Source organism: Geotrypetes seraphini, chromosome 5, assembly GCF_902459505.1.
Source record: "Geotrypetes seraphini chromosome 5, aGeoSer1.1, whole genome shotgun sequence".
Lineage (NCBI taxonomy): Eukaryota > Metazoa > Chordata > Amphibia > Gymnophiona > Dermophiidae > Geotrypetes > Geotrypetes seraphini.
Genome location: NC_047088.1, coordinates 47,887,349 through 47,911,797, shown reverse-complemented (window position 1 = coordinate 47,911,797; position 24,449 = coordinate 47,887,349). Strand labels below are relative to the sequence as shown.

General features: G+C 38.0%; 1 protein-coding gene across 2 annotated transcripts in view; it reads right to left on the bottom strand.

Moving 5' to 3' along the window:
* The window catches only part of LOC117361374 (sodium- and chloride-dependent neutral and basic amino acid transporter B(0+)-like), a 284,301-nt gene that overhangs the window by 231,773 nt on the left and 28,079 nt on the right, over positions 1–24,449 (bottom strand). For both annotated transcript variants that reach the window (XM_033946600.1, XM_033946601.1), the window contains exon 4: positions 19,418–19,559. In XM_033946600.1, coding sequence (XP_033802491.1) covers positions 19,418–19,559 — 142 coding nt within the window. The remainder of the gene's footprint in view (positions 1–19,417; positions 19,560–24,449) is intronic.

Sequence of the window (24,449 nt, the reverse complement as noted above, 5' to 3'; positions counted from 1 at the left end):
CTCGTTGTCAGGACCTTCCTGTAGCAGCTGGTATCTGTTCTTAAGGGGGATATGTGGTGTCGATGTAGAGCTGCCCTGTATCAATACACCCATTGTAAAACTAAACAAGTCAGACTAGTACAGATCAATTCTACTCCGTCAATCCTAACAGAAAACCATGTCTTTCGAACACACAGAACACAGAAAATACCTTTGCCTAGTATGGAATATGTCATCACAAACTAACCCCTCCCTCTTTTACAAAACTGTAGTATGGATTTTAGCCACGGTGGTAACAGCACTGATGCTCATAGAATTCTGAACATCAGAGCTGCTACCACCACGGCTTGCGCTAAAAAACGCTCCACAGTTTTGTAAAAGGGGGGATAAAATAGAAATAAATAGACAAAGGTTAAATTGAACCAGCAAGAAGCTGGACTCTGCATACAATGCAACACCACAGAAACAGTGACACATGTCTCCTAAAGCAACAAATAAATAGAAAATTTTTGTTCTATCTTTGTTTTCTCTGGTTTCTACTTTCCTCATCTTCTAGTTACTCTCTTCCTTCCATCCACTGTCTGCCATCTCTCTGCCCCTATATGGCATCTTCTCTCCTTCTATGCCTTTCCAGAAACTGTATGCCTCCCCCTTCCATCTCTCCTTTCACCCCCATTGGTGTGGCATCTCTCTCCTCTTCTTCCCTCTCCCACACCTCTCTTCTGCAATCCCTTTCTTCCCTCATTTTCCTTTATAATTTATTTTCTGCATCCATCTAGATTATGTTCTTACTACCCTCTCATCAATTTCCTTTTTTACTGTCTACCTACAGCTCGACACCTCTTTCCCTCACCCCCTCCAGTATTTCCCTAACTCAATCCTTTTCCCCATCATGTGCTCTCCTTTTAATATCCCCTCCTTCCATCCTCTGCCCTCTTCTCTCTCTCCCTTCTCTCCACTTCCATCATCTGCCCCTTCTCTCTCTTTCCCCCACTTCTATCATCTGCCCTTATCTATCTCCCCCTTCTCTCCACTTCCATCATCTGCCCCTTCTCTCTCTATCCCCCACTTCCATCATCTGTCCCCTTCTCTCAATCTCAATCCACCACAGGCCCATCTTTCTCCCTCACCTTTCCGATTTTGGCAACATGATCGGCAAGGCCCCCCCCACGATGGCACTCAGTGGCATCGGCACCCCCCCTCCGCGATGGCACTCAGCGGCATCGGCGCCCCCCCTGCCCCGTGACAGCACTCAAGTTCTGCCTCCTTCTCCTGGCTTCAGCAGAACTTCAGATCGACAAAAGGTGCTCAGTCAAAAGCTTCTCCTGACTGAACTGCCTGGGTAGAAACAGAAAGCTGAGTCAGGGGAAGCTTTTGACTGAGCACCTGTTGCCGATCTGAAGTTCTGCTGATGCTGGGAGAAGGAGGCCGAACTTGAGTGCTGTTGTGGGGCAGGGGGGATACCGATGCCGCTGAGTGCCGTCACAGCCCAAGAATTTTCCGGACCTGTCCAGCTGTGCACCCCCCCTAAGGCTGCACCCGGGGCGGATTTTCCCCCCCTTGATACGCCACTGGTTATACATGTTGTATGCCTAGGTGTAGGTCGGCCCACCTCCTGCCCACCGCCAGCTCTTTCCCCTCCTCTAAAAATGCCTCTTTTCTCTCTGAGCGTTTAGAGGCAGGGGAAAGGCCTAAGCTGGTTTTAGATATGTCTAAAACCAGCTTTGATTATGGGTACTTGGACGATCAGGCTTTTTGATCGTCCAAATAGCCATTTAGGCCACTTTTTAGACTTTTTTTTTATTATGAGCCCCTTAGTCTCTTGAACATTCAAAATTTGCCTTTGGATTCTCTTCCATCTTCAGTACATTTCTAATAATTTTTTCCATTTTTAATTTTTCTCTATTATATTTGTATTTGCATTCAGCAATTTTAAAGTATAAAGTCTCACTCTCAACTTCTCATTTCCATCAAGATGTCCCGCAGTATCCTTATCTAACATTCCAATGACCCTCGAGTCTGGGTTTATGCATCTCTGTATTTCCTTCGCATTAGATGATGTATATTCTGTTTTATCCTAGCACAACAAATTTCCAGTAATGTTTAATTTCCAAGCTCAGAATTATCTGTTTGAAATATCTGTAACCTTTATCAGCTTGAGGAAAACGTCAATGAATAGGTAGTCTATCTGTGTATGTAGCATTAATGTGCTCCAATTCTCTCTCTCTTTTAAACTTCATCTGAGATCTTTCAGTATCTCTAACATCTGTATTTTCCATGAAGATCTTATCTACCATTCTTTTCCATATTAATTCTTGAAAGAAGGAGTTCTCTGTCTCCATATGCAGGGGATACTTGGAGCTGACTAAACTCATATATTTAGCCATATTCAGTTTGATAATGATCATTCAGCTCAGTTACAATTGTAGGAATCACAGCAGCAGTTTTCTTTTAAAAAGGAATCATGAAAAGCTGCAATGTTTTTATAATCTCAGCATGTACTTATTTTCCGAACCAAACCAATGCTTGTGCATTTTCATATTGTCCTTGTCCCATATCTATCTTTTAATATCGATAGATTTATTGTCTTTCCTCCATTCCATGTCACGTATCATAAACCGTTGAGCCATTCAGTTTTGAAATATAACATAAGAACATAAGCCGTGCCAATGCTGGGTCAGACCAGAGGACCATCATGCCCAGCAGTCCGCTCATATGGCGGCCCATCAGATCCAGGACCTCTATCTATACCCTTCTATCCCCTTTTCCTTCAGAAAATTGTCCAATTCCTTCTTGAACTCCAATACCGTACCCTGCCCTATCACGCCCTCTGGAAGTGCATTCCAGGTGTCCTCCACCCGTTGGGTGAAGAAGAACTTCCTAGCATTGGTTCTGAATCTGTCCCCTTTTAATTTTTCTAAATGCCCTCTCGTTCTTGTAGTTGTTGAAAGTTTGAAGAATCTGTCCCTCTCCACTTTCTCTATGCCCTTCGTGATCTTGTAAGTCTCTATCATATCCCCTCTAAGTCTCCGCTTCTCCAGCGAAATATAACCACCACCTTCTATAATTAGTTTAACCAAGGCAACTTTCAATATTTAGTCTTGCTCCATAACATTTTCCATTTTTAAAACTCTTAATTCAAATCTGAATTAAATTAATACTGAGTCAATAACATAACATATTTATTATTATTATCCCTTTATATCAGCATATGATTTATGAAGACATCGGTTGTTCATGCTGATTTAAAAATTCTTGTAATTTTTCTGGGTCTTCAAAGTTCGTTTTGTTTTTGTAAGTAATTCTCATAATTGCAGGATAGATTAATCCATATTTGGCCCCTATACTTTTAAATTGTGGTCTTAAATTCAAAAGTCTTTTTCTTTTATTTGCTGTAGCTCTCACGAAATCAGGCACAATATATATGCGAGAGTCCTGGCATTTTAAATTTTTATTCTCTTTTGCCAATTGAAATATCTCCATAACTTGTTGGTACCTTAACAGTTTGAAGATTAATGGACGTGGACCCGTTTGCTTGTTCGTTCTCCATGCAGGGATCCTATGTGCCCATTCGATCTCCAGAGGAAATTTGGTCTTCAGTGGCAGTATTTTAGGAAGGAAATTCTCTAAAAAGGAAATTGGGTTGTTTTTCTCCACCCCTTCCGGTAAACTTACGATCCTCAGGTTACTCCTCCTCTCTCTATTGGAGCAATCTTCCAGGTCACGAGTGAGTGTTTCAATTTTCTTTCTGTCCAGCTTATATTGAAATAAATCTGTCTTGAGGGGGCGTGGCTTGGGAGTGCATGTGCATGGTTGGGTGAACAGTGAGCTCCATCCCGATAGATACATTTGAAAGATTAAATAGGTTACAAATTTGTTTTTTTTCTGTTGAATATAGAAAAATTTGTTTTCCTTTGGCGTACGGTAAACAAAGTAAGGCCGATTCGGCAATTGCGGTGCCGGTGGGTGCGAAAAGAGCAAAACCTGAGCCTCCAACCCCCTCGAAAAATCAAATGTCAAAGGATAATCAGGATAACATAGAAATCCTCCGTTGCGGGCAATTAGAGATATTGTTTCCGATAACTCAAAAAATATTAAGGAAGTTAAAGAAGAGATCGCTATACTAAACAGGAAAATGGAACTTGTGGAAAATTAAATAGTGAATCTCAATGATAGAATGGCAGCAGTTGAAATGGATTTATTTCAAATGAAGCCTGTTAATAAGAAAATTGAGGTACTTACTGAATTGCTAGAAGATTGCTGTATTAGGGAGAGGAGGAGCAACTTGAAATTGCTTGGGCTTCCAGAAGTGGCAGAGAAAAATAATATTACTTCATTTTTGGAGAATCTCCTCCCTAAAATCCTCCTAATCAAAACAAAGTACACTTTAGAAATAGAAAGAGCCCAAAGGATACATTCAAGGAGGTCTGACAAGCAAAATGGGCCGCGTCCAGTCATTTTTAAGCTTTTAAGACACCAGCAAGTACTGGAAATACTTCATCTTGCTAAAGAAAATAAAAATCTAAAATTCCAGGATTCTCATCTGCATATTGTGCCGGAATTTGCACCTGCCACTGCAGCTAAGAGAAAGAGATTTCTTGAACTAAGAACGCAGCTGAGAAGCATCGGGGCAAAATATGGGCTGATTTACCCGGCAGTTATGAGAGTGACTTATAAGAATAAAATATCTAACTTCAAGGAGCCGGAGGATTTGAATGGATTTTTACAACAACAAGAAGAACCCATGAATTCATAAATTCTTTTGTGCTGATCTATTTGTACTATGGAAGTTGAATTAATCTTTGCAAATATTTTAAACAAGGCTATATATTAAAATGTCATTTTAATACAGTTAATTTTTAAAAGTAAAGGCTAATGTTTAGAATTAGAATGTTCTTTTTAATGGGTCTTAATGGAAATGTTACCATGACAACAGTTTTTGAAGTAATGCAGTTGGAGGATTTTTTTTTTTTTTTTTTGCTTTGTTTTTGAATGTATTCAAAAGATTGATTATGATATTTGTTGTGTATAAATCTTTATTCATTTTCAAATATTACAAGTGTATAATAATCAATCAGAAAGATTTTTAACTAATCACTTGACAATCTTATTTATATTCCTTCAAATATATAAATATAAAAGAATCCCACCCCACTCACCCATATATTAATAATTAACAATTAACAATTATTATCATTCATAATCTCCCCCCTATATCTTATCCAATACTAAGGTGGTTTAAGATGTCTGATCATTAGAATAAATAATCAATGGCCCCCAAATATTTTTAAACTTATGATAATTTCCTTGTTGCATAGCAAGCACCCTTTCCATTTTATAAATATGGCATACTGAATTCCACTAAAAAGTATAATTTAGTTTAGTGTAATCTTTCCAATTTCCTGTAATCTGCTGAATGGCAACCCATGTCAATATCAATAGAAGTTTATTAATATTTGCTGAAATTGGGCTTTTAAATCTCATTGATGTACCAAATAATATAGTATCATATGAAAGGGCAACATGATTTTCTAATAATGAATTAATTTGGGATGATTAACTTCCAAAAGGCATTTATATAGGGACAGAAAAATATAAAATGGTCTAATGTCCCAGCTTCTAAACCACAATGCCAACATCTATTGGACCTCGAACTATCCAACTTCTGTAACCAAACTGGGGTCCAAAAAGCTCTATGCAACAAAAAATATTTGTTGATGTCTGGGATTTAATGTCATGGCAAAAGGAGTATTTTTAAAAAATTCATGATATTTTTTTTGTTCAATTTTTGTGTCCTATGTATTCTATTGTTCTGAATGTTATTGGTATTCAGTTATTTATATTTCTGGTTAATTATTTTATTCCAGCAAGGTTTTTACTTTGATTTAGTGATTTTATCTCTTCACTCATTCATGATTTGATGAATATAGATGAAAGATGAATATTTAGAATGAGATAATTTAATATTATGATGATTTATTTGTGGTTTTGATTATAACTTTTGATATATTTATTTATCATAATCTGTTTATTGAGGGGATTGGATTTGGTTTAACTGGGATTATTCTTAGAGAAATTTATTTTATTGCTTGGTATTTTTAATGTAACCTATTGTTATGGATTTTATGGTAATGATTTATCTATTAGGGGAATTCTCTTTACCTGATTAATTATGTGTGTTTTCAAGTTCTCATATTTACAATTATTAAGTGAGGGTAGGGTGGGTGATAGGGGAGGATTGGGTGAGTTAAAAAGGGGTATTGTTCAGATTCAAGTATTTATATTGGGGAGGGTGATGTCTACTCATGGTCTTCAAAATATTTCTAGTGATTTGATTAATTATTTAGATTATAAATATAATGATGGCTTTTAAAATTTTTTCACTTAATGTTAATGGCCTTAATCACCAGATTAAAAGGAAAAAAGTATTAGCTTATTTGAAAAAGCAGAATGCTGATGTTTATTATATATAAGAGACCCATCTGAATATGGTGGAATCAAGGAAACTGGAAGGGGGTTGGGTGAAACAATGTTTTTTTGCCCCTGCAGTTGGAAAAAAAGCAGGGGTAGCTATTCCTATTAATAAAAAATGTACGGCAAATTTTCAATTAGTAAATTCAGATCCTCTGGGTAGATGGTTACACATGAATATGAGTATGGGAAATAGTACCCTGGCTTTGTTTAATGTCTATGCCCCTAATTTGAATCAAAATGAATTTTTTAAAACATTACAGAAATTGTTACTCCCACTATCTACTTCTAAAATAGTGGTGGCTGGAGATTTTAATGATATTATGGATCCATTAATAGATAAAAAACCATGTAAAAATATAAAATCTTTAGGGTTAGATAATTTGGTTCATTCGTGTGATTTAAAAGATATTTGGCGTATTCTTCATTTTAATGATCAGGAATTTTCTTTTTGTTCACAGGTCCATAAGTCTTTTTCAAGAATAGATTATATCTTTATCTCAACTCAGATTGTTCAGCAAGTGAATAAAGCTTCCATAGATTCAATTATTATATCTGATCATGCGGATGTATGGATTAAACTTAAATTAGATGAACAAGAGTATAGTAGATCTGTTTGTAGATTTGATAATACATTGCTTATGGATACAAAATTCCTTGAAGATTTTATAACACAAATTAATGAATATTTTCAATTTAATATATCTGATGACATTTCCATGGAATCCTTATGGGATGCTTTTAAGGCTACCATGAGAGGTTCAATTATTTCATATTCTGCTTACATTAGGAAACAGTTTAAAAAACAATATTCTGATTTGGAAAAAGAAATTAAACACTTAGGGCCTGATTCTCCAAAGTGCGTCCTGATTTTAGGCAGCTGTAGGCATCCTACAGCTGTCTAATCAGCCAATCGGGATGCACGTTTTTTAAAAAAATGCTCTCCAGACAGGCCGCCTATATTGAAGGCGCCTCCAGGAGCCTAGGGAGACCTGCAAGACGCCTAAGCTCGCCTAAGGGCCTTAGGCGGGCCTTAGGCGAACCTAGGCGGCCCGTGTCTCCCTAGTAGAGGAAGAGAAGCTTAAAATGTAGGCCAGCAAAATGCTGGTCTACATTGTAAGTAGACGCGGCCGCTATATTTATGGCAGCAAGGGATCTCCCTGCTGCAATAAGTATAGCGGCCGCAGTCGCGGCCGCCTGTCCCATCGCCGACAGGAGGATGCCCAGTCCTCCTGATGCAACCCCCCTGGAACTCCCCTCCCCCCCAAACTGGTAATCGCGGGCAGGAGGATGCCCAGTCCTCCTGCCGGAAAGCCTGACGACCCCCCCACCCCCAAAACTAACCTCTCTCCCCAACTAACCTTTACATGTTGGTCGGCTGGACGGGTCTTGCTGCTGTCCAGCCGATGGGTCCGCCTCGTGGAAATGAGGCACCTGGGCCAATCAGGCGTTAGGATTAATGGGGATGGGCGGACCCGCTATGCCTAAGGTCTGATTGGTCCAGGCTTCTAGAGCCTGGGCCAATCAGGCCTTAGATTTAGCGGGGATGGGCCGGGAAGGGGCGGGCCCGTCTCATTTCCACGAGGCGGGCCTGTCGGCTGGACGACAGCAAGACCCGTCCAGCCAATCAACATGTTTCAAGTTTAAGTTTCAAATTTATTCAATCTTTTGATGGATCGCCTATTACAATTACTAAGCGATGTACATAATATAATAAAAAGAAATAAGAAACTTAACATAATAGTTATATTAACATAACATAAAAACAATTTAACTTACTTGAGGGGTAAGGGAAAAGTAAAAGTTACAATTTCGGGTTTCGTAAGAATAAAGGGAAAGAACAAAAGGTAGGGTAAAAGAGGTAGCACAAGGTAGCACGAGCACACTTCTTAAGCGTTAATACCAAACCGTAAGAAATTTAAATGAACTGTTAAAAGTCGAAAGCATCTTTAAATAAATATGTTTTTAAAAGCTTTTTAAATGTTGTAATATTTTGTTCTATTCTAATAAATTGAGGGAGTTTATTCCACCTTTGTGGACCAGCAACAGAAATATATCTGCTCTTCTAGTACCTATAATTTTTAGAGATGGAACAGCTAATAAACATTGATCAGTAGAGCGAAGAGATCGCTGTGTTTTGTAGGGGATTAGAGATTTGGAGATGAATTGCGGCTCATTGGATGTTAGAGTTTTGAAAATTAGGAGCATTAGTTTAAAAAAGATCCTATGATTTACTGGTAACCAGTGTGCATCTATCAGTAGCGGAGACACATGGTCAAATTTTTTAGAATTGTAAATTAATTTTATTGCTGTATTTTGAATTATTTGTATCCTTCTTATTTCTTTTTGTGTGATGTTTAAGAATAGGGCATTACAGTAATCAATTTTCGTTATTATAAATGAATGGATTAATATTTTTAGGGAAGAAGGACTGAGAAATTTGGCAATAGATCTTATCTGCCGTAATTTAAAAAAACAATTTTTAACCATATAAGATATATGTTCATGGTAGGATAGTTTGTCATCTATGTAAACACCAAGAATTTTTGTCGAAGATACCATGTTAATGGGGGTGTTATTGAGAAGAAAAGGTTTAGAAAGAGAAATATCTTTTTTCCAATTGAATAAAATGGATTGAGTCTTATTAATATTTAAGGCCAATTTATTTGTGTTTAACCAATTTTGAACATGCTCTAGCTTTTGATTTATTGAGGAGATATCTGTAGTGTTTTCTGGGTCTAAAGGGTGTATGAGTTGGATGTCATCTGCATATGAATAGGGGATGAAGCCTATGGCCTGACAAATTTCTAATAATGGTGCAAGGAAGATATTAAATAATAGAGGAGACAAAATGGATCCTTGTGGAATTCCAAAGGTTGAAGTGTAAGGGGCGGATTCCTCATTATTAAATCTAACGATAGAAGTTCGGTTGGTGAGGTAAGATTTAAACCAGTCTAAAACTTTCTCGTTAATTCCTTTTTCTTCGAGTCTTTTTAAAAGTAGGTCGTGATCAATAGTATCGAAGGCGGCGGAAATGTCTAAGGAAAAAAGTATTACTGATTTGTGATGGTCGAGATAGTAATGGATGTTAGAGGTTAGACCTATTAAGGAGTACTCAGTATTATGGAATTTTCTGAATCCTGTTTGGTTCGGGTGTAATGCATTAGTTTTTTCAATGAAATCGGAAAGTTGATTGAATATCAGTTTTTCTGTTAATTTTGCGAGAAATGGAATGTTAGATATCGGACGATAGTTAGTTAAATCGTTAATACTAGTTTTGTAATTTTTCACAATAGGAGTAATGTAGGCGGATTTCCATTGTGGTGGTACTATGGAGGTAGTTAAACTACATTGAATAAGAGATAATATAAAAGGGCCAAAATGAGAAAAGTATTTTTTTAAGTAGAAAGGAGGAATTATCTCAGATCGGGAGTTTTTTAGATTAACTTGGGAAAACAGAGATTCAATGTCTTGTAGGGAGGGAATTTTAAAATTAGAGCATTTTGCTATTGGTATAAGTTCGGATTGATCAGGGTCGTTAGAAAGGGCAGGTGGATTTTGAATGAAGGATTTCCGGATGTTATTAATTTTAAGATTAAAGGCGTCCGATAATTCTTGGGCTTTTAAGTTTGATTTTTGCGTTGGGTTTTTCAATTTATGTAATGGGTCCATTGATTTTAAGATATTATAAAGTATGGAGGGGTTTTTCACTTTCTCAATTTTGTTGGAATAATAGGTTTTCTTTGTTAAATTAATTTTAGATTTGTAATGTATAGCTTTATCTCTGTATTTTAGAAGATTGTCAGTTGTTTTGTTGTGGCGCCATTTTCTTTCTAGAGAACGCAGTTGTTGTTTAATCTGTTGAAGCTCAATATTGTACCAGGGGTTAATGGTTTTTTGAAAAGAGATAGTTTTTAAAGTTAGTGGGGATATTGTATCTAAAAGTGAAGTTAATGAGGAGATCCAAGCAGAAACTTGATTTGTGGTCGAGTTAGTATATGATGTTAGAATTTCTGGGTCAAGATGAGAGGTTATATCTATATCATCCAAATTGTTGTATTCTCTGTATGATATAGTCTTGAAATTAGACGGTAGTTGAAGAGGAGTGAATTTAGAAAAGGTAAGGTTAAAAGTTATAAAGTGGTGGTCTGACCAAGGAACGGATTTAACTGTTATGTCTGAGATTATGAGCTGTTGTGTTTGAGGTAAAAAAATCATATCTAAAATATTGTTGGCTTTGTGAGTAGGAACTGTTATTTGAGGATGGATATTAAGGGGTTGGAGTATGTTGAGTAGGTCATTAGAAATAGGGTTGGAGGGGTCGTTGAAGTGTATGTTAAAGTCGCCAAGGATTACTGGAGTTATTGTAGCAGATGTAAAGTCAAATAATAAGTCTTGGAGTAGTGAAAGTTTGTTTAAGTTTATAGGTGGTGGAACATACAATAATAAAAAATTAATTAGATTATTTGAATGGCATTTTAATTGCAGAAATTCAATTATGGCAGAGTTCGGGGATTGATCAGATATGCTTAGAAGGTTATTAACATAGATGACAGCTAAGCCTCCGCCCTTACGATTATAGCGGTGGTTAAAAATGTAATTGTAATTGGGAGGGCAACAGTATGTTAAGTATGCTTCTTCTCCCTCTGCAAGCCAAGTTTCTGTTATAAATAGAATTTGTAATCTCTGGTTTTCAATTTCGTCTTTTATTAAATGATGTTTATTTTTGATGGATCTCGCATTAATTAATCCAAGTCTTAAATTGGTAGTATTGTGTGGATCTTTATTAATGGGGGTAAGTGTATTAGTGGGAATTTGAATTAGAGAAGAATGGGATGGAGTAGGGGCTTTATGGGATATAGGGCGATGTCCCCAAAAAGGGGGGATATTATATTCAACATGAACAGTTGACATATTGGTTTGATTTATTTGAGGAATATCTAAAATCTGTGAACAAGAGGATAAGCAGCCTAACGTTAATAAATATAGAAATCCGAAGTTAAGTCGTATTCTAAGATTGGTTGTGGGATGAGAGGTTAGAAATTTTGTTGCGCCCTTCGGCTGCGCACGAAGGAGCGCACCAAGGAGCAGGATCTGCTCCTTATGCGCGCTCCTTCGGCGTGCGCCGCAGTAGATTGGTTTAAATAAGTCATCAGCTGACCTGATGGGGGAGGTGTCCGGCGTGCCGCCGCTGTGCGGCGGCAGAAGAAGCTGTAAGACTGATGGGGGAGGTGTCCGGCACGCCGGACACCTCCCCCATCAGGTCAGCTGATGACTTATTTAAACCAATCTACTGCGGCGCACTTTCTTCACTTTACCACTGCACAAGCTTCCTGGCACAAGACACCCCTGTTATCTTATTTTACCAGCGTTTTACAGAAGAAGCTGTAAGACTAAAATATAAGTAAAACAGTAGGTAAGTAAAAACAGAATAAGACAATGTCAAAATAAAATTTTAAAACGCTGGTAAAATAAGATAACAGGGGTGTCTTGTGCCAGGAAGCTTGTGCAGTGGTAAAGGTTAGTTGGGGGAGGGAGGTTAGTTTTGGGGGTAGGGGGTTCGTCGGGCTTTCCGGCAGGAGGATTGGGCATCCTCCTGCCCGCGATTACCAGTTTGGGGGGCAGGGGGGTTCCGGCAGGAAGACTGGGCATCCTCCTGCCTGCGATTACCAGTTTGGGGGGTGGGGGGTTCCAGGGGGGTTCCGGCAGGAGGACTGGGCATCCTCCTGCCCGCGATTACCAGTTTGGGGGGAGGGGGGTTCCAGGGGGATTCCGGCAGGAGGACTGGGCATCCTCCTGTTGGCGATGGGACAGACGGCCGCGACCGCGGCCGCTATACTTATTGCAGCAGGGAGATCCCTTGCTGCCATAAGTATAGCGGCCGTGTCTAATTTAACCCGATTCTCTAACCGGCGTCTGTACAGAATCGGGGTTTAGTGTAGGAACGATTCTGTATAGGACACCTCTCCTGGGCGTCCTATACAGAATCAGGGCCTTAGAATCTAAATTGGTTATTAAATGGGAGCATAATACTTTGCAGGCTCTTTTAAAAGCAAAAGCTAAATATAATGAATTATCTTCAAAATTAATTAGGAAGGATTTGTTCTCTAAGCAAACTTTGTATTATGGAAATTCGAATAAGGCGGAAAGATTATTGGCAAATTACCTTAAAGCAAAGAAAAGAAGAAATAATATTAATGTTATTAAAGATGATAAAGGAATTATACATAATAATATTGGAAATATTTTAAGTCAATTTCTAAATTTTTATAAAGACCTATATTCTTCTGAGCCTTACGTTAATAGGAGTCAAGATGGATTACAATTTTTGAATTTAATTATTAGACCGAAGGTTCCTGAGCATATAAAAAGGAGTTTAGATGAGCCTATATCTCTAAAAGAATTAGAAACAGCGTTGAAATCTCTTAGAGTTGGATCCGCTCCAGGTGGTGATGATTTTACAGTAGAATTTTATAAATCATTTCAAATTATCCTACTACCTCATTTGTTAAATTTATATCAATCACAACTAACTAAAGGTTGTATTACAGGTACTATGGCTGAATCATTAATAATTGTTTTGACAAAGCCAAATAGATATCCCACTTTGATTTCAAACTAAAGGCCTATTTCATTAATAAATGTTGATGGAAAACTTTCAGCTAAGATATTAGCTTTACGCTTAGCTAAGGCTCTTCCTTATATTATTGATATGCACCAAACAGGATTTGTTGCTAAGAAACATTCCTCTAATAATTCCAGATTAGCGTTTCATATGTTAAATTTATCTAAAAATATGGTGGATCCGGCTTTTTCTATATCTTTGGATGCAGAGAAAGCTTTTGATAGGGTGGAATGGACTTTTATGTATCAAGCATTAGATTAATTTGGTATAGGTTCTGGATTTATACAAATGATTAAAACATTGTATAGTTCCCCTTATGCAAGATTAAATATTAATAATAATTTATCTGAGCATTTTAATTTGCAGAGGGGGGTTAGACAAGGCTGTCCATTATCTCCTTTGCTGTTTGATGTAGTATTAGAACCCTTGTTATTAGCCATTCAACAAGCAAAGGGGATACAGGGTATTCCATATTCAGATATGGAATATAAATTTTCAGCTTATGCAGATGACATTCTGCTCTATTTGAGAAATCCGGAAACTACAATTCCATGTTAGAATTGATTGAAACATTTGGGAAATTTTCAGGATATAAAATAAATTGGAGTAAATCAGAAATTTTTCCTCTTAATGTACATTGCTCTAAAGGATTATTTGATTCTTTTCCATTCATATGGAACGAAGATGGACTAAAATATTTAGGTATTATGATTAAAAAGACTCTGGATGACACAATGAAAGAGAATGAAAAACTTTTATTAAAAAAGTAACAAAGTTATGTGAGCAATGGAATCCTTTACATCTTTCATGGTGGGGGAGAGTTCAAACTATTAAAATGATGATATTGCATGTAGTTTGCTATCAAATGAGTATGATACCAATTTTTTTCCCGGGGTCCTTTCATAAAAAGCTATTTTTTTTTTTTTTTTTAATTCTTTATTCATTTTAAAAATCTTTCATCAAGTGTACAATAATCATAATAAATATAATAAATCAAGGCACTTGCATATCTTATCATTATAATCTAAACATATAAATGTAACCCTCTCCCCACCCTCCCTCAAAGCCCTTCAGTCATATAAAGAAACCTATATTTGTATCCCTCCCCCTCCTATTACTATATGATGTCTGACTAATAGGAAAATGGTATTTAATCTTGACAAAAATACGTTAATGGCTCCCAATTTTTAATAAAATTATTATAATTTCCATTTTGTATCGCTATTGATCTGGCATAATGAATTCCACCAAAAATTAAAGTTTAACCTAGTATGATCTTTCCAGTTATTAGTAATATGTTGGATGGCAACTCCAGTCATGATCATTAAAAGTTTATTATTACTCGATGATATCTGACTCTTTTTTCTCATATACATTCCAAATATCACAGTATCATAAGATAACACTACATGGTTTTCCAATAAACAATTTATTTGATCCCAGATTGAGTTCCAAAAGGCTAAGATATGGGGACAGTAGAATAAAAGATGATCCAAAGTCCCTACCTCCGACTTACAATGCCAGCATCTATTGGACAAGGTACTATTTAACTTTTGTAATCTAACTGGGGTCCAAAAAGCTCTATGTAACAAAAAAAACCAAGTTTGTCTCATAGACGCTGACATTGTACATCTCATTCTCCAAGACCAAATTTGTGGCCATTGAGATGCTGAAATCTGATGTTTAATCTCAATGTTCCAAATATCCCTCAGACCGTTTTTAGGTTTTTTTTAACCAAATTGCTAATAGATTTATACCACTGTGCGGCCTGGTGACCCAGAAAGTCCACCTGAAAACATAAGAAGGCCAAACTGGACTGAGTATTAAGATTTTACCAGTCAGGGAACCCAGCCTGAATGGCCTGCTTCAATTGCAACCATCGAAAATATTGTGATTTATGGAGCCAAATTTATGTTGCAATTGTGTAAAATCCAGCAGTTTACCATTAGAAATGACATCATTTAAATTCCTAATTCCTGCAATTATCCAATGTTTCCAGATGATCTTAAAACCGCCAATTTGAATCTTGGAGTTTAGCCATATGGATTGATTAGTGGATAAAAAGCTTAATAACAAGGGAATATTCATAATTTCAAAAAAATATGGGGGCCATTGACTAATTACTCTAATGATCAGATATCTTAGCACATGGGTAGTATATATGTGGGGTTGGGGTGGGAAAGGTATATCATATGGAATAGAAATATTGATAAAAAGGAGGGTATTTATTTTATCATACAAGAATATTTGATTGTAAATACAAGTGATATGTGAAAATTGTTTATATTATGTTTAATTCACTTGTTGTAAGATTCAAAAATGAATAAAGATTTATAAAAAAAAATAAAAAGCTTAATGGTATTCTTACGAAATTTCTTTGGCTGGGTAAAATGCCTAGAGTTGCTATAGTATCTCTACAAAAATCAATACAACAAATAACATACAATTGGAAAAAGTATGACAGGTTAAATTACAATTTCTGGTGGAATTCTGTATGTCATATATACAAAATGGAACTCACAATAGCAACACAAAAAGGTTATATTAGTAAATTTCAGAAAGTCTGGGGATCATTAACAGATTTTTGTAATGAATGATTAACTTTTCCCATGATAAGATATTTGATTAGGGGGGAAAAGGGGTGGGTTTTACTTGTTGTTATTATATAATACATGAGTATTTGAATAGTTTTCAAAGTAAGGATGATTTTATGTATTATTGAATAGGGAGGGAGGGATGAGGGATTATTATATTCAATTAGTATGATTCAATTTTAGATTTCTTACATAATATTTAAAATATTATAGAATATTAATTTGTAATGAAATGTTAAACTTTATGCTTATATGAGAGTTAATCAAGTGTGTATCTTTAAGTTCATATGAGTTTAATTGCTACACTTGTAACATAAAAAAAAATGAATAAAGAATTAAAAAAAAAAAAAAAGATTTAGAACTATCTACTATATGCAACCGAAATGGGGTCTAAAATACTCTATGTAGTACAAACAAACAAACATGTTTGTCTCATAGATGCAGACATTGTACATCTCAACCTCCAAGACCAAATTCGTGGCCATTGAGATGCAGTAATTTGATGCTTTATCTCAACGCTCCAAATGTCACGCAGACCATTTTTTGGTTTCTTATTCAAAAATCCAGATATTAATTTATACCACTGAGCGGCCTGGTGACCCAGGAAGTCTACCTGAAAACATAAGACCGGCAAACTATTTTGAACCTCCAAATTTTTCTATTCAGGGAACCCTTCCTGAATGGCCTGCTTCAATTGCAACCATCTATAATTTTGTGTTTTATTAAGACCAAATTTGTGTTGCAATTGTGAAAAATCAAGCATCTTACCATCAGAAATAACATCATCTAAAGTGCATATGCCTTTAATCATCCAATATTTCCAGATGACCTTAAATTCGTCAATTTTAATTTTGGAGTTCAGCCATATAGTCTGAGACGTGGATTTATATATAGGAATAGGTGTTAAATTATCTACAAATTTTATAGTTTCCCAAGTATCTAATAAAATTCTATTGTCCTTATATAATCTAGGCATTTTAATACTCGTAACATGACATAATCTCAGTGGTGACAGGAGTTGCAATTCCAACCATAACCAATCAGACAGAGTTTCCATGAGCTCAGGGAGGATCCAATACATACCTTGCCGCATATTATAGGCTTGATGATACCTATAGAAATTTGGAAAATTTACCCCACCCTTCGCAATTGATTTTTGTAGAGATACTAGAGCAATACTTTGTGCTTCTCATTGCAAAACTTAGATATCTTTCTTATATTTTCAAAAACACATTGCTATATTCTGAAAAATAGTGGCTATGATATTCAGCAGTAGGAGCAGTGTTGTTTAAAATACTAGGTCGAAGTAATTAAGTACAAGTACAAGGGGTCCTGAAAAGTTCTCAGCCCAACCAAGAAAGTTAGGGCAGCCTCCATCAAGGGCTATACACTTAGGCCTAGATTCACTAAGCAAACCGATTGTGTATCAATCAGTTTGTGATCCAGTTTTCCTCCGACCCGATTCACTAACCTTTCCTGCAATCCGATTCCGACCCGTGCATGCAAATGAGGGGAAATGGCATGCAAACTTCATTTTTTTTCCCATTGGCACAGATATTTTGCGTGTATTACACATGCAAAATATCTGCCCCATAAAAAAAAATGAAAACACAGGCAGACCTGTCAAAAAAACAGCTGAGGGCCTCTTCCCCCCGACAAACGCGATCCCCCTGTAACCCAGAAATGTCAGGTCCCTCCTGCTCCTTAGGCCTCCAGCACTGTCTTCGGGAGTAGGAGGAACTGCAGTCTTCCTGCTCCTGCTCCTCCTCCCAATGCAACATGAATGTGGGCCTTAAGGCCCCACCCCGGTGCATTATATGATGCCCTGATTGGCTTAGGTGACTCAGGTACCTCCCATGATGCACCACGGTGGGGCCTAAGTCCCACATTCGCATTGCGTCAGGAGGAGGAGAAGGAGCAGGAGGACTTTGCGGTTCCTCCTGCTCCCGAAGATAGCGCTGGAGGTCTAAGGAGCAGGAGGGACTGATCACACCTCCTGCTCCCAACTTTTAGGTACAGGGGGGGGTGTCGGGTCGGGCTGGGCAGGGGTGGGCTGGGTCATCGGGGGTGAGTCGGTTGGTGGCAAGATGGAATCCCTCCTGCCATATTCGCGTGGGTGGAAAAGGCAGTGTTGAGTGGAGCGGCTGGTGGAAGGAGGGAGTGGGCATCCCTCCTGCCATTTGTGGGTCGCATGGGGGATTGTTCGGCATGGGGGCACTTTGTCGGGTAGGGGGAGGCTTTTTTTCTTATTTTTTTAATAGGCCTGATATTTTGTGGCCCATTAAAAAAATAAAAAGCTAGCAGAAGTCTTGACAGCAGTGACAGAAGGCTGCTTTTCCTGTCACTACTGTCAGGGCTCTCCCCGACTCAATCCGATCCATGCAGTCTGTTGGAGGCATGTTTCCGATTGCCCCCATTTGCATGAAGATGGTTAGTGAATCTGTGGGCTTGCCTCCAATCACTCATGTTTCAGTCACGGATCGTAAGTTTAGTGAATCTAGGTCTTAGTCCAGTGATTTTCCACTTTTTCAGTCCATCAGACAAATATGGAACAAAAAAGTGGAAAATCTCTGGACTAAGTGAATAGCTCTCAGTGGAGACTGTCTCAACTTTGTTGTCTGGGCTGAGAACATTTTAGTGGCCCCTTGTAAAGGTAAATGCATATTTTGATACTTAAGTAAAAACTTACTCAAGTAAAGTATAAAAGTAAGGCCCAAATACACTAAAGTCACCTTGTGTCTAACAATTGGCACTAAACTGGTTGAACTGGTATAACATTGATGTAATTTAACCCATCAATGTACAATGCTTTTCTGTGCATCTGTTGTAGCCTCTAACTCTGCTATGCAAACAAGCTTATTAGTATTTAAAAAAGGTCATTAATATTAAAACCAGCCCACCAATTGATGCACTAACATCACTTTATGATGCACAAATGTAGTGATTACTTCTAATGCCCCTCAAAAAAGAGAGGCAGGAGGGATATGCCCACTCCCTCCTGCCTTGGAAACCCAGATCTCCATGCTCCAGAGCCCCCGCATGCTCCCCCCCCCCCACATATACACAAAGATCGTTGGCAGGAGGGATTGTTACCAGGAAGGATCGTTGGCAGGAGGGATGCCCACTCCCTCCAGTTTCGGCCACCCATACCCCCATATATACATACCCTGACTCCCCCAATGATGGCCCCTCTCCCTAACAACTTAAAAAATATCAACAAGAGGGAACCACCCCCACACCCCTGACTGCTCAAAATCTGGACCCTCACCACACCCCCACACTCCACTCAACATCAAGACCCCTCCCATCACACCATCAACATGCATAATTACCATATATGCTCTTAAGGACTATTCTGTTAATATGTAAATATCTTATACAGCATGCATTTTAGAGTGGGCAAACATAAGTGGAATCTGGGTGAAGCATGAGCAAGACTTATGTGAGTAACTTATAGAATGCTATAAGTTCTGCATTTATTTCTGGCTTTTAGTCATGGCCACCTACACCAGTGATTAGTATAAGTAATCATGCCTACTAGCATACATATGAAAAGATGTACCTGCATTACACTAGCATTACACTAGCATTTTATAAAGGAAAGTAGGTGCCCCCTTTCCTTTATAGAATAGATGTCACATAGGCATCCTTTGGGTACCTAAATATAGATGCGCCCTTATAGAATTACCTCCTAACTGCTTAGCATACGTTAGTAAAAGATGACATAAGCTAAATGGAGACAGTATACCTCCTCCATTCTTAAAAGCCAAGTAAGGGAATCTCCAGACATTCCCCAAACCCACTGCATAGCCAATCATGGAGAGGAGATAGTCCATTTTACTTGACCAAATTCCCCGTTCTGGTCGATCTTCAATATCATGGATCAAATCCTGGGAACAAACAACAGAACAACTCACCATTGTGCAGGCAGGTGATTCAAATGCGCAAACAGCCAATTCAGATTGTATTATAAGCACTACTATTGATGCCAGTTCTCTGGTTATACAATTTGGGATACATTTTCAATAGAATTCCTAACCAACAAACACTTTTCAGACCTGATAGTCAGTTGGAGATAAAGCCTTGAGGTTATTCATTTATTTATGTAAAACATTTATATCCTCAAATATGGAGAGATATCTAATAATCTTCTGTGATTTTATAATGCCTATAATTCACCTCAGTAATCACAGCTCTAAATAATATATAATATATAATAAATATTATTGTGAAAAACTCAGACCCTGAACCCATGAACTGGTGATAACACCAACTGAGGTTCAATAGGGGACCATCATCGTTTGGGGGGACAGGGTCATTAGAATGGAGTAAACAACAATCAATAAAGGGGGGGACAGGGTCATTAGAATGGAGTAAACAATCAATAAAGATAATGGTTTAAACTGCACAATTCACTTTCAACGCTGCTGGGGTTCCGTATCAGCTTTAATCCATCCAGATCAGATAAGTTTTTTTCTTTCTTTATGGTAGCAATAATTGGATGGTAATAGGGGACGGTGGAAACGATGATGGTCCCCTATTGAACCTCTGTTGGTGTTATCACCAGTTCACGGGTTCAGGGTCTGAGTTTTTCACAATAATATTTATTATATATTATATATTATTTAGAGCTGTGATTATTGAGGTGAATTATAAACATTTATATCCTGCATATCCAAAGAACTTTGCAGGTTATATAAAATTCATATACGTTACATAAACAGGGCAAAAATACATTCCCTAATATTCAACATTTTTAAACCTGAGAAGGCCCTTTGAAAAAAGTAAACCTTCAAATTTTTGTAAAAAAGATATGAAGGACAAGATCTGTCGAACAGTGTCTGGGACAGCATTCCATAATTGCAACCAAGGGATCCTGGTTCAAATCTCACTGAAGCTTCTTGTGATAGGGCAGGTCACTTAACCCTTCATTGAATCAGATACAAGCTTAGATTGTAAGCCCTCCAACAATAAGGATATGCCTGATCTTATACTGAAAGGCCTGGCTTCTATAAACAGTGTCCCGATTGTAGGTGGCTAACTGCTGTCTAACCAGCCAATCGGGATGAACATTTTCTAAAAAAAAACACCTCGCGAGGCAGGCCGCCTACGTTGGAGGCACCTCTGGAAGCCTAGGGAGGCGCGCAAGCCCGCCTAAGCTCACCTAAGGCTAGGCATGGGAGTGGTTTGGGCCGGAAGTAGTCTTAGGCGGACCTAGGAGGCCATACGCATCTCCGTAGGCCCACAGTAGACATATATAATGTAGGCCAGCAAAATGTCACAGAGCTTAACGTGGCAAGGGATCTCCCCAAATGATCACGGCAGGAGGGATGCCCAGTCCCCACTGCCCTGCACCTAACCCTGAACGATCATGGCAGGAGAGATGCCCAATCTCTCCTGTCGGAACCTCCCCCCCTCCGAACGATCGTGACAGGTAATAAGGATATGGGAGGGATGCCCAGCCCCTCCTTTCGACACCCTCACCCCTCAATTATCATGGCAGGAGGGATGCCCAGTCCCTCCTGCTGACATCCCCCCCCAAAAAAAGTTTCCCCCCGGACTCCCCCCATCCCACCCCCACTGGGTATCCCATACAGAATCCAGGCCAAAAGGTGTGAGCCAAGTCTAAATAAATAAAGATACTTATTTGAATTTATTTTGAAAATTTATTTGTTTAGCTTAAAATGTGTCCTCAAATGATGGCGTAAGGTATCACTAATGGCTTGCCCACTACACTTATAAATTTTCAAAACTGAAACTTATGCATGTAGTTTTCTGCTATGTCATATTTTTCCAGCTGATATTCAGCTGGCGGTGGTCAGTGTTGTTTTTTTTTTAATAAATCTTTATTCATTTTCAAAAATTACAACAAGTGTACAACATTCATTCAGAAATACCTTAATTCATCACTTGACATTCTTATTTGTATTACTCCAAATAAATAATTATATAAGAAACCCTGCTAGTAAAGTGTTTCCCAATTTAATCCTGGAATACCCCTTTGCCAGTCATGTATTCAGGATATCTACAACGAATATGCTTGAAATTGATTTGTATACAATAGTGGCAGTGTATGCAAATCAATCTGATTTAGTTGGAGTCTCATGATACAAGCAGTTTTATTTGGTTTTGGGGCTACACCCTGTGTACTTTTTGGGATACTCTACTCTGTATATGCTGCAAAAGCAAATTGAAGTACAGCAGCCCCTCATTCATTGTTCCAGGTGACAATTTTCAGCCCTTCTACATATATTAAAACATACAGCTGCACCCCCCAAATGGCTTAGGATACATATGACAGAGGCTGCAGGGAATCTAGATAATGCACTTAAAACAGTCCATTAAATTTGGTTTAGAAAACAATCAAGTTTCAAGTTTTATTAAAATTTGATTGAATTGCTTATCACAAATTACTAAGCAAATTTACAGAAAAGTTAAAATCAGTTATCACAAACTACAATCAATTAGATGTAAATAATGGTAACAATATTATACAGACTGGCTGGAACAAACGGAAAGGAGGTATTTTTATAGGAAAGAAAACATTTAAGGAAAAAACAATCGGAGGGAGTTTAGAATAGGAGTCAGGAGAATAAAGCAAATAATATTTCAATTGATAGTGAATTATAAACTTTTCAGATTACCCTTAAATTTATCAATATTTGATTCCTCTCAACAAAAGTTGACATTGATAAGGAGCACCATCTTACAAGCAATCAAGCTTCTGTGGTAGTAGTTGGGATATTATTTTTCCAATTATCATCAACTTATACAATGCCTTCTAGTTCTACATAGTGCTGCATATTCATTAGCAAAGGAGAACAGAATAACTGTGCATGTTGAAAGGGCCAATTCATCTTTATCTTCCATCCTCTATCATGTTACTAGAGAACCAAAATCCATTACCATGTTCTGAGAGCTGGTACTTTTAAGTAGAAACTCTTAGCAGTTCTGGTGGTGAAATATTTTTCATGGTCAATTCTAAAAAGAGATTTTAACAATTTGGGTGGTAAATAAAGGATGAGCACTTTTGTATATTCTGCATTTGTGGGTAAACATTCTGTAACATGATCTGCGTGCATTTTCTTGTTAATGGTAGGACATGAGATTAAAATCATTCAAGACAAAGTTAGACAAGTTCCTGCTGAACTGGAATGTATGCAGGTGAGGCTGAACTCATTTAGAGCACTGGTCCTTGACCTAGGGGCTGCTGCATGAGCGGACTGCTGGGCACGATGGACCACTGGTCTGACCCCGCAGCGACAATTCTTATGTTCTTATGTTGTGCTTAAGGATGGTAAAATGCTAATGATCTGTTCAGGTTGACGGTATTAGTGACATTCTCCCCATTTTAACTAAGTTAAAGCAAATTCTGCTTGCATAAAGCACAGTTACTTACCATAACAGGTGTTATCCAGGGACAGCAGGCAGATATTCTCACACATGGGTGATGTTACCGATGGATCCCCAGTACGGACCACTTTAAAAAGTGCATCCCCACTTTAAGACTTTTAGAAAGTTTGTGATAGCCTGAACCACGCATGCGCGAGTGCCTTCCCTCCCGACGTAGGGCACGCGGTCTCTCAGTTAAGATAAGCCAGCTAAGAAGCCAAACCGGGGAGATAGGCGGGTTGTGAGAATATCTGCTTGCTGACCCTGGATAACATCTATTATGGTAAGTAACTGTACTTTATCCCAGGAAAAACAGGCAACATATTCTCATACATGGGTGACCTCCAAGCTAACAGAAAAGGGATGGTGGGAGAGTTGGCCTTTAGGAAAATAAATTTTGAAATATAGATTGGCCGAAGTGTCCCTCCCATCTGGAGAAAGACTCCAGACAGTAGTGAGAAGTGAATGCTGGATATGGCAATAGGGATATAGGAGAGATGTTGGACACAGAAAGGGGATAAGGATTAAAAAGAAAATCCTGGACACTGCAGGGGTTAGGGCAACAGATGAAATACTGGAAACAGGGGAGGTAAAATGACAGAAAAGAGAGAAAATGCTGGACACACAGGAATAAGATGATAATAGGGAGATACTGGATATGGAAGAGACTAAAAAGAGAGAGGAGAGATTCTAGACATAGGAAGGAGACAGGTGCAGGGAGGATGCTGGACCTGGGGGGAATAATGGAGAGGATGCTGGACAATGGCAAGAGGGTAAATAGGAAAATGGGGATACTAGAAATGGGTATGAGCAGGAAGACAGATGGGAGATCCTGGATGAGAGAAACAAAAGGAGACAAGGATTCTGGCCAAAAGATGGTGGGAGGGGGAGAGTGAGAGACAATATGAGATAGGGGAGACAGAAATAAAGATAGGAGAGATTTAGCAAGATTGGAAAATAAGAGGATGTGGAAAGGCTGAGATGGAGTGAGGGAAATACATGGAAAGCTGCGGGTAGAAGCAGTAAGAAAAAGAAAGAGATGATGATATTCAACTTCTGAATCCTTTGGATCCCAATAACTCTTTGGATATCACAGCAATTAATAATGAACTTGAACAAATCCATCAATGGCTAGATATAAATAGGTTGGCCCTTAATATTGAAAAGACAAAAACGATGCTTTTTCCATGGAAAGAAACTCCTAAACTTATCGTCCCTATCACTATAAAAAATATCCCTTTGCAATTAGTTGATACTATTAAAATCCTAGGAGTCATATTTGACAGTAAATTAACTTTTCATGAACATATAGGTAGTATCGTGAAATCATCATTCTATAGACTTCGTCAAATTCGCTCCCTTTCACAATATCTTTGTTCTAAATCACT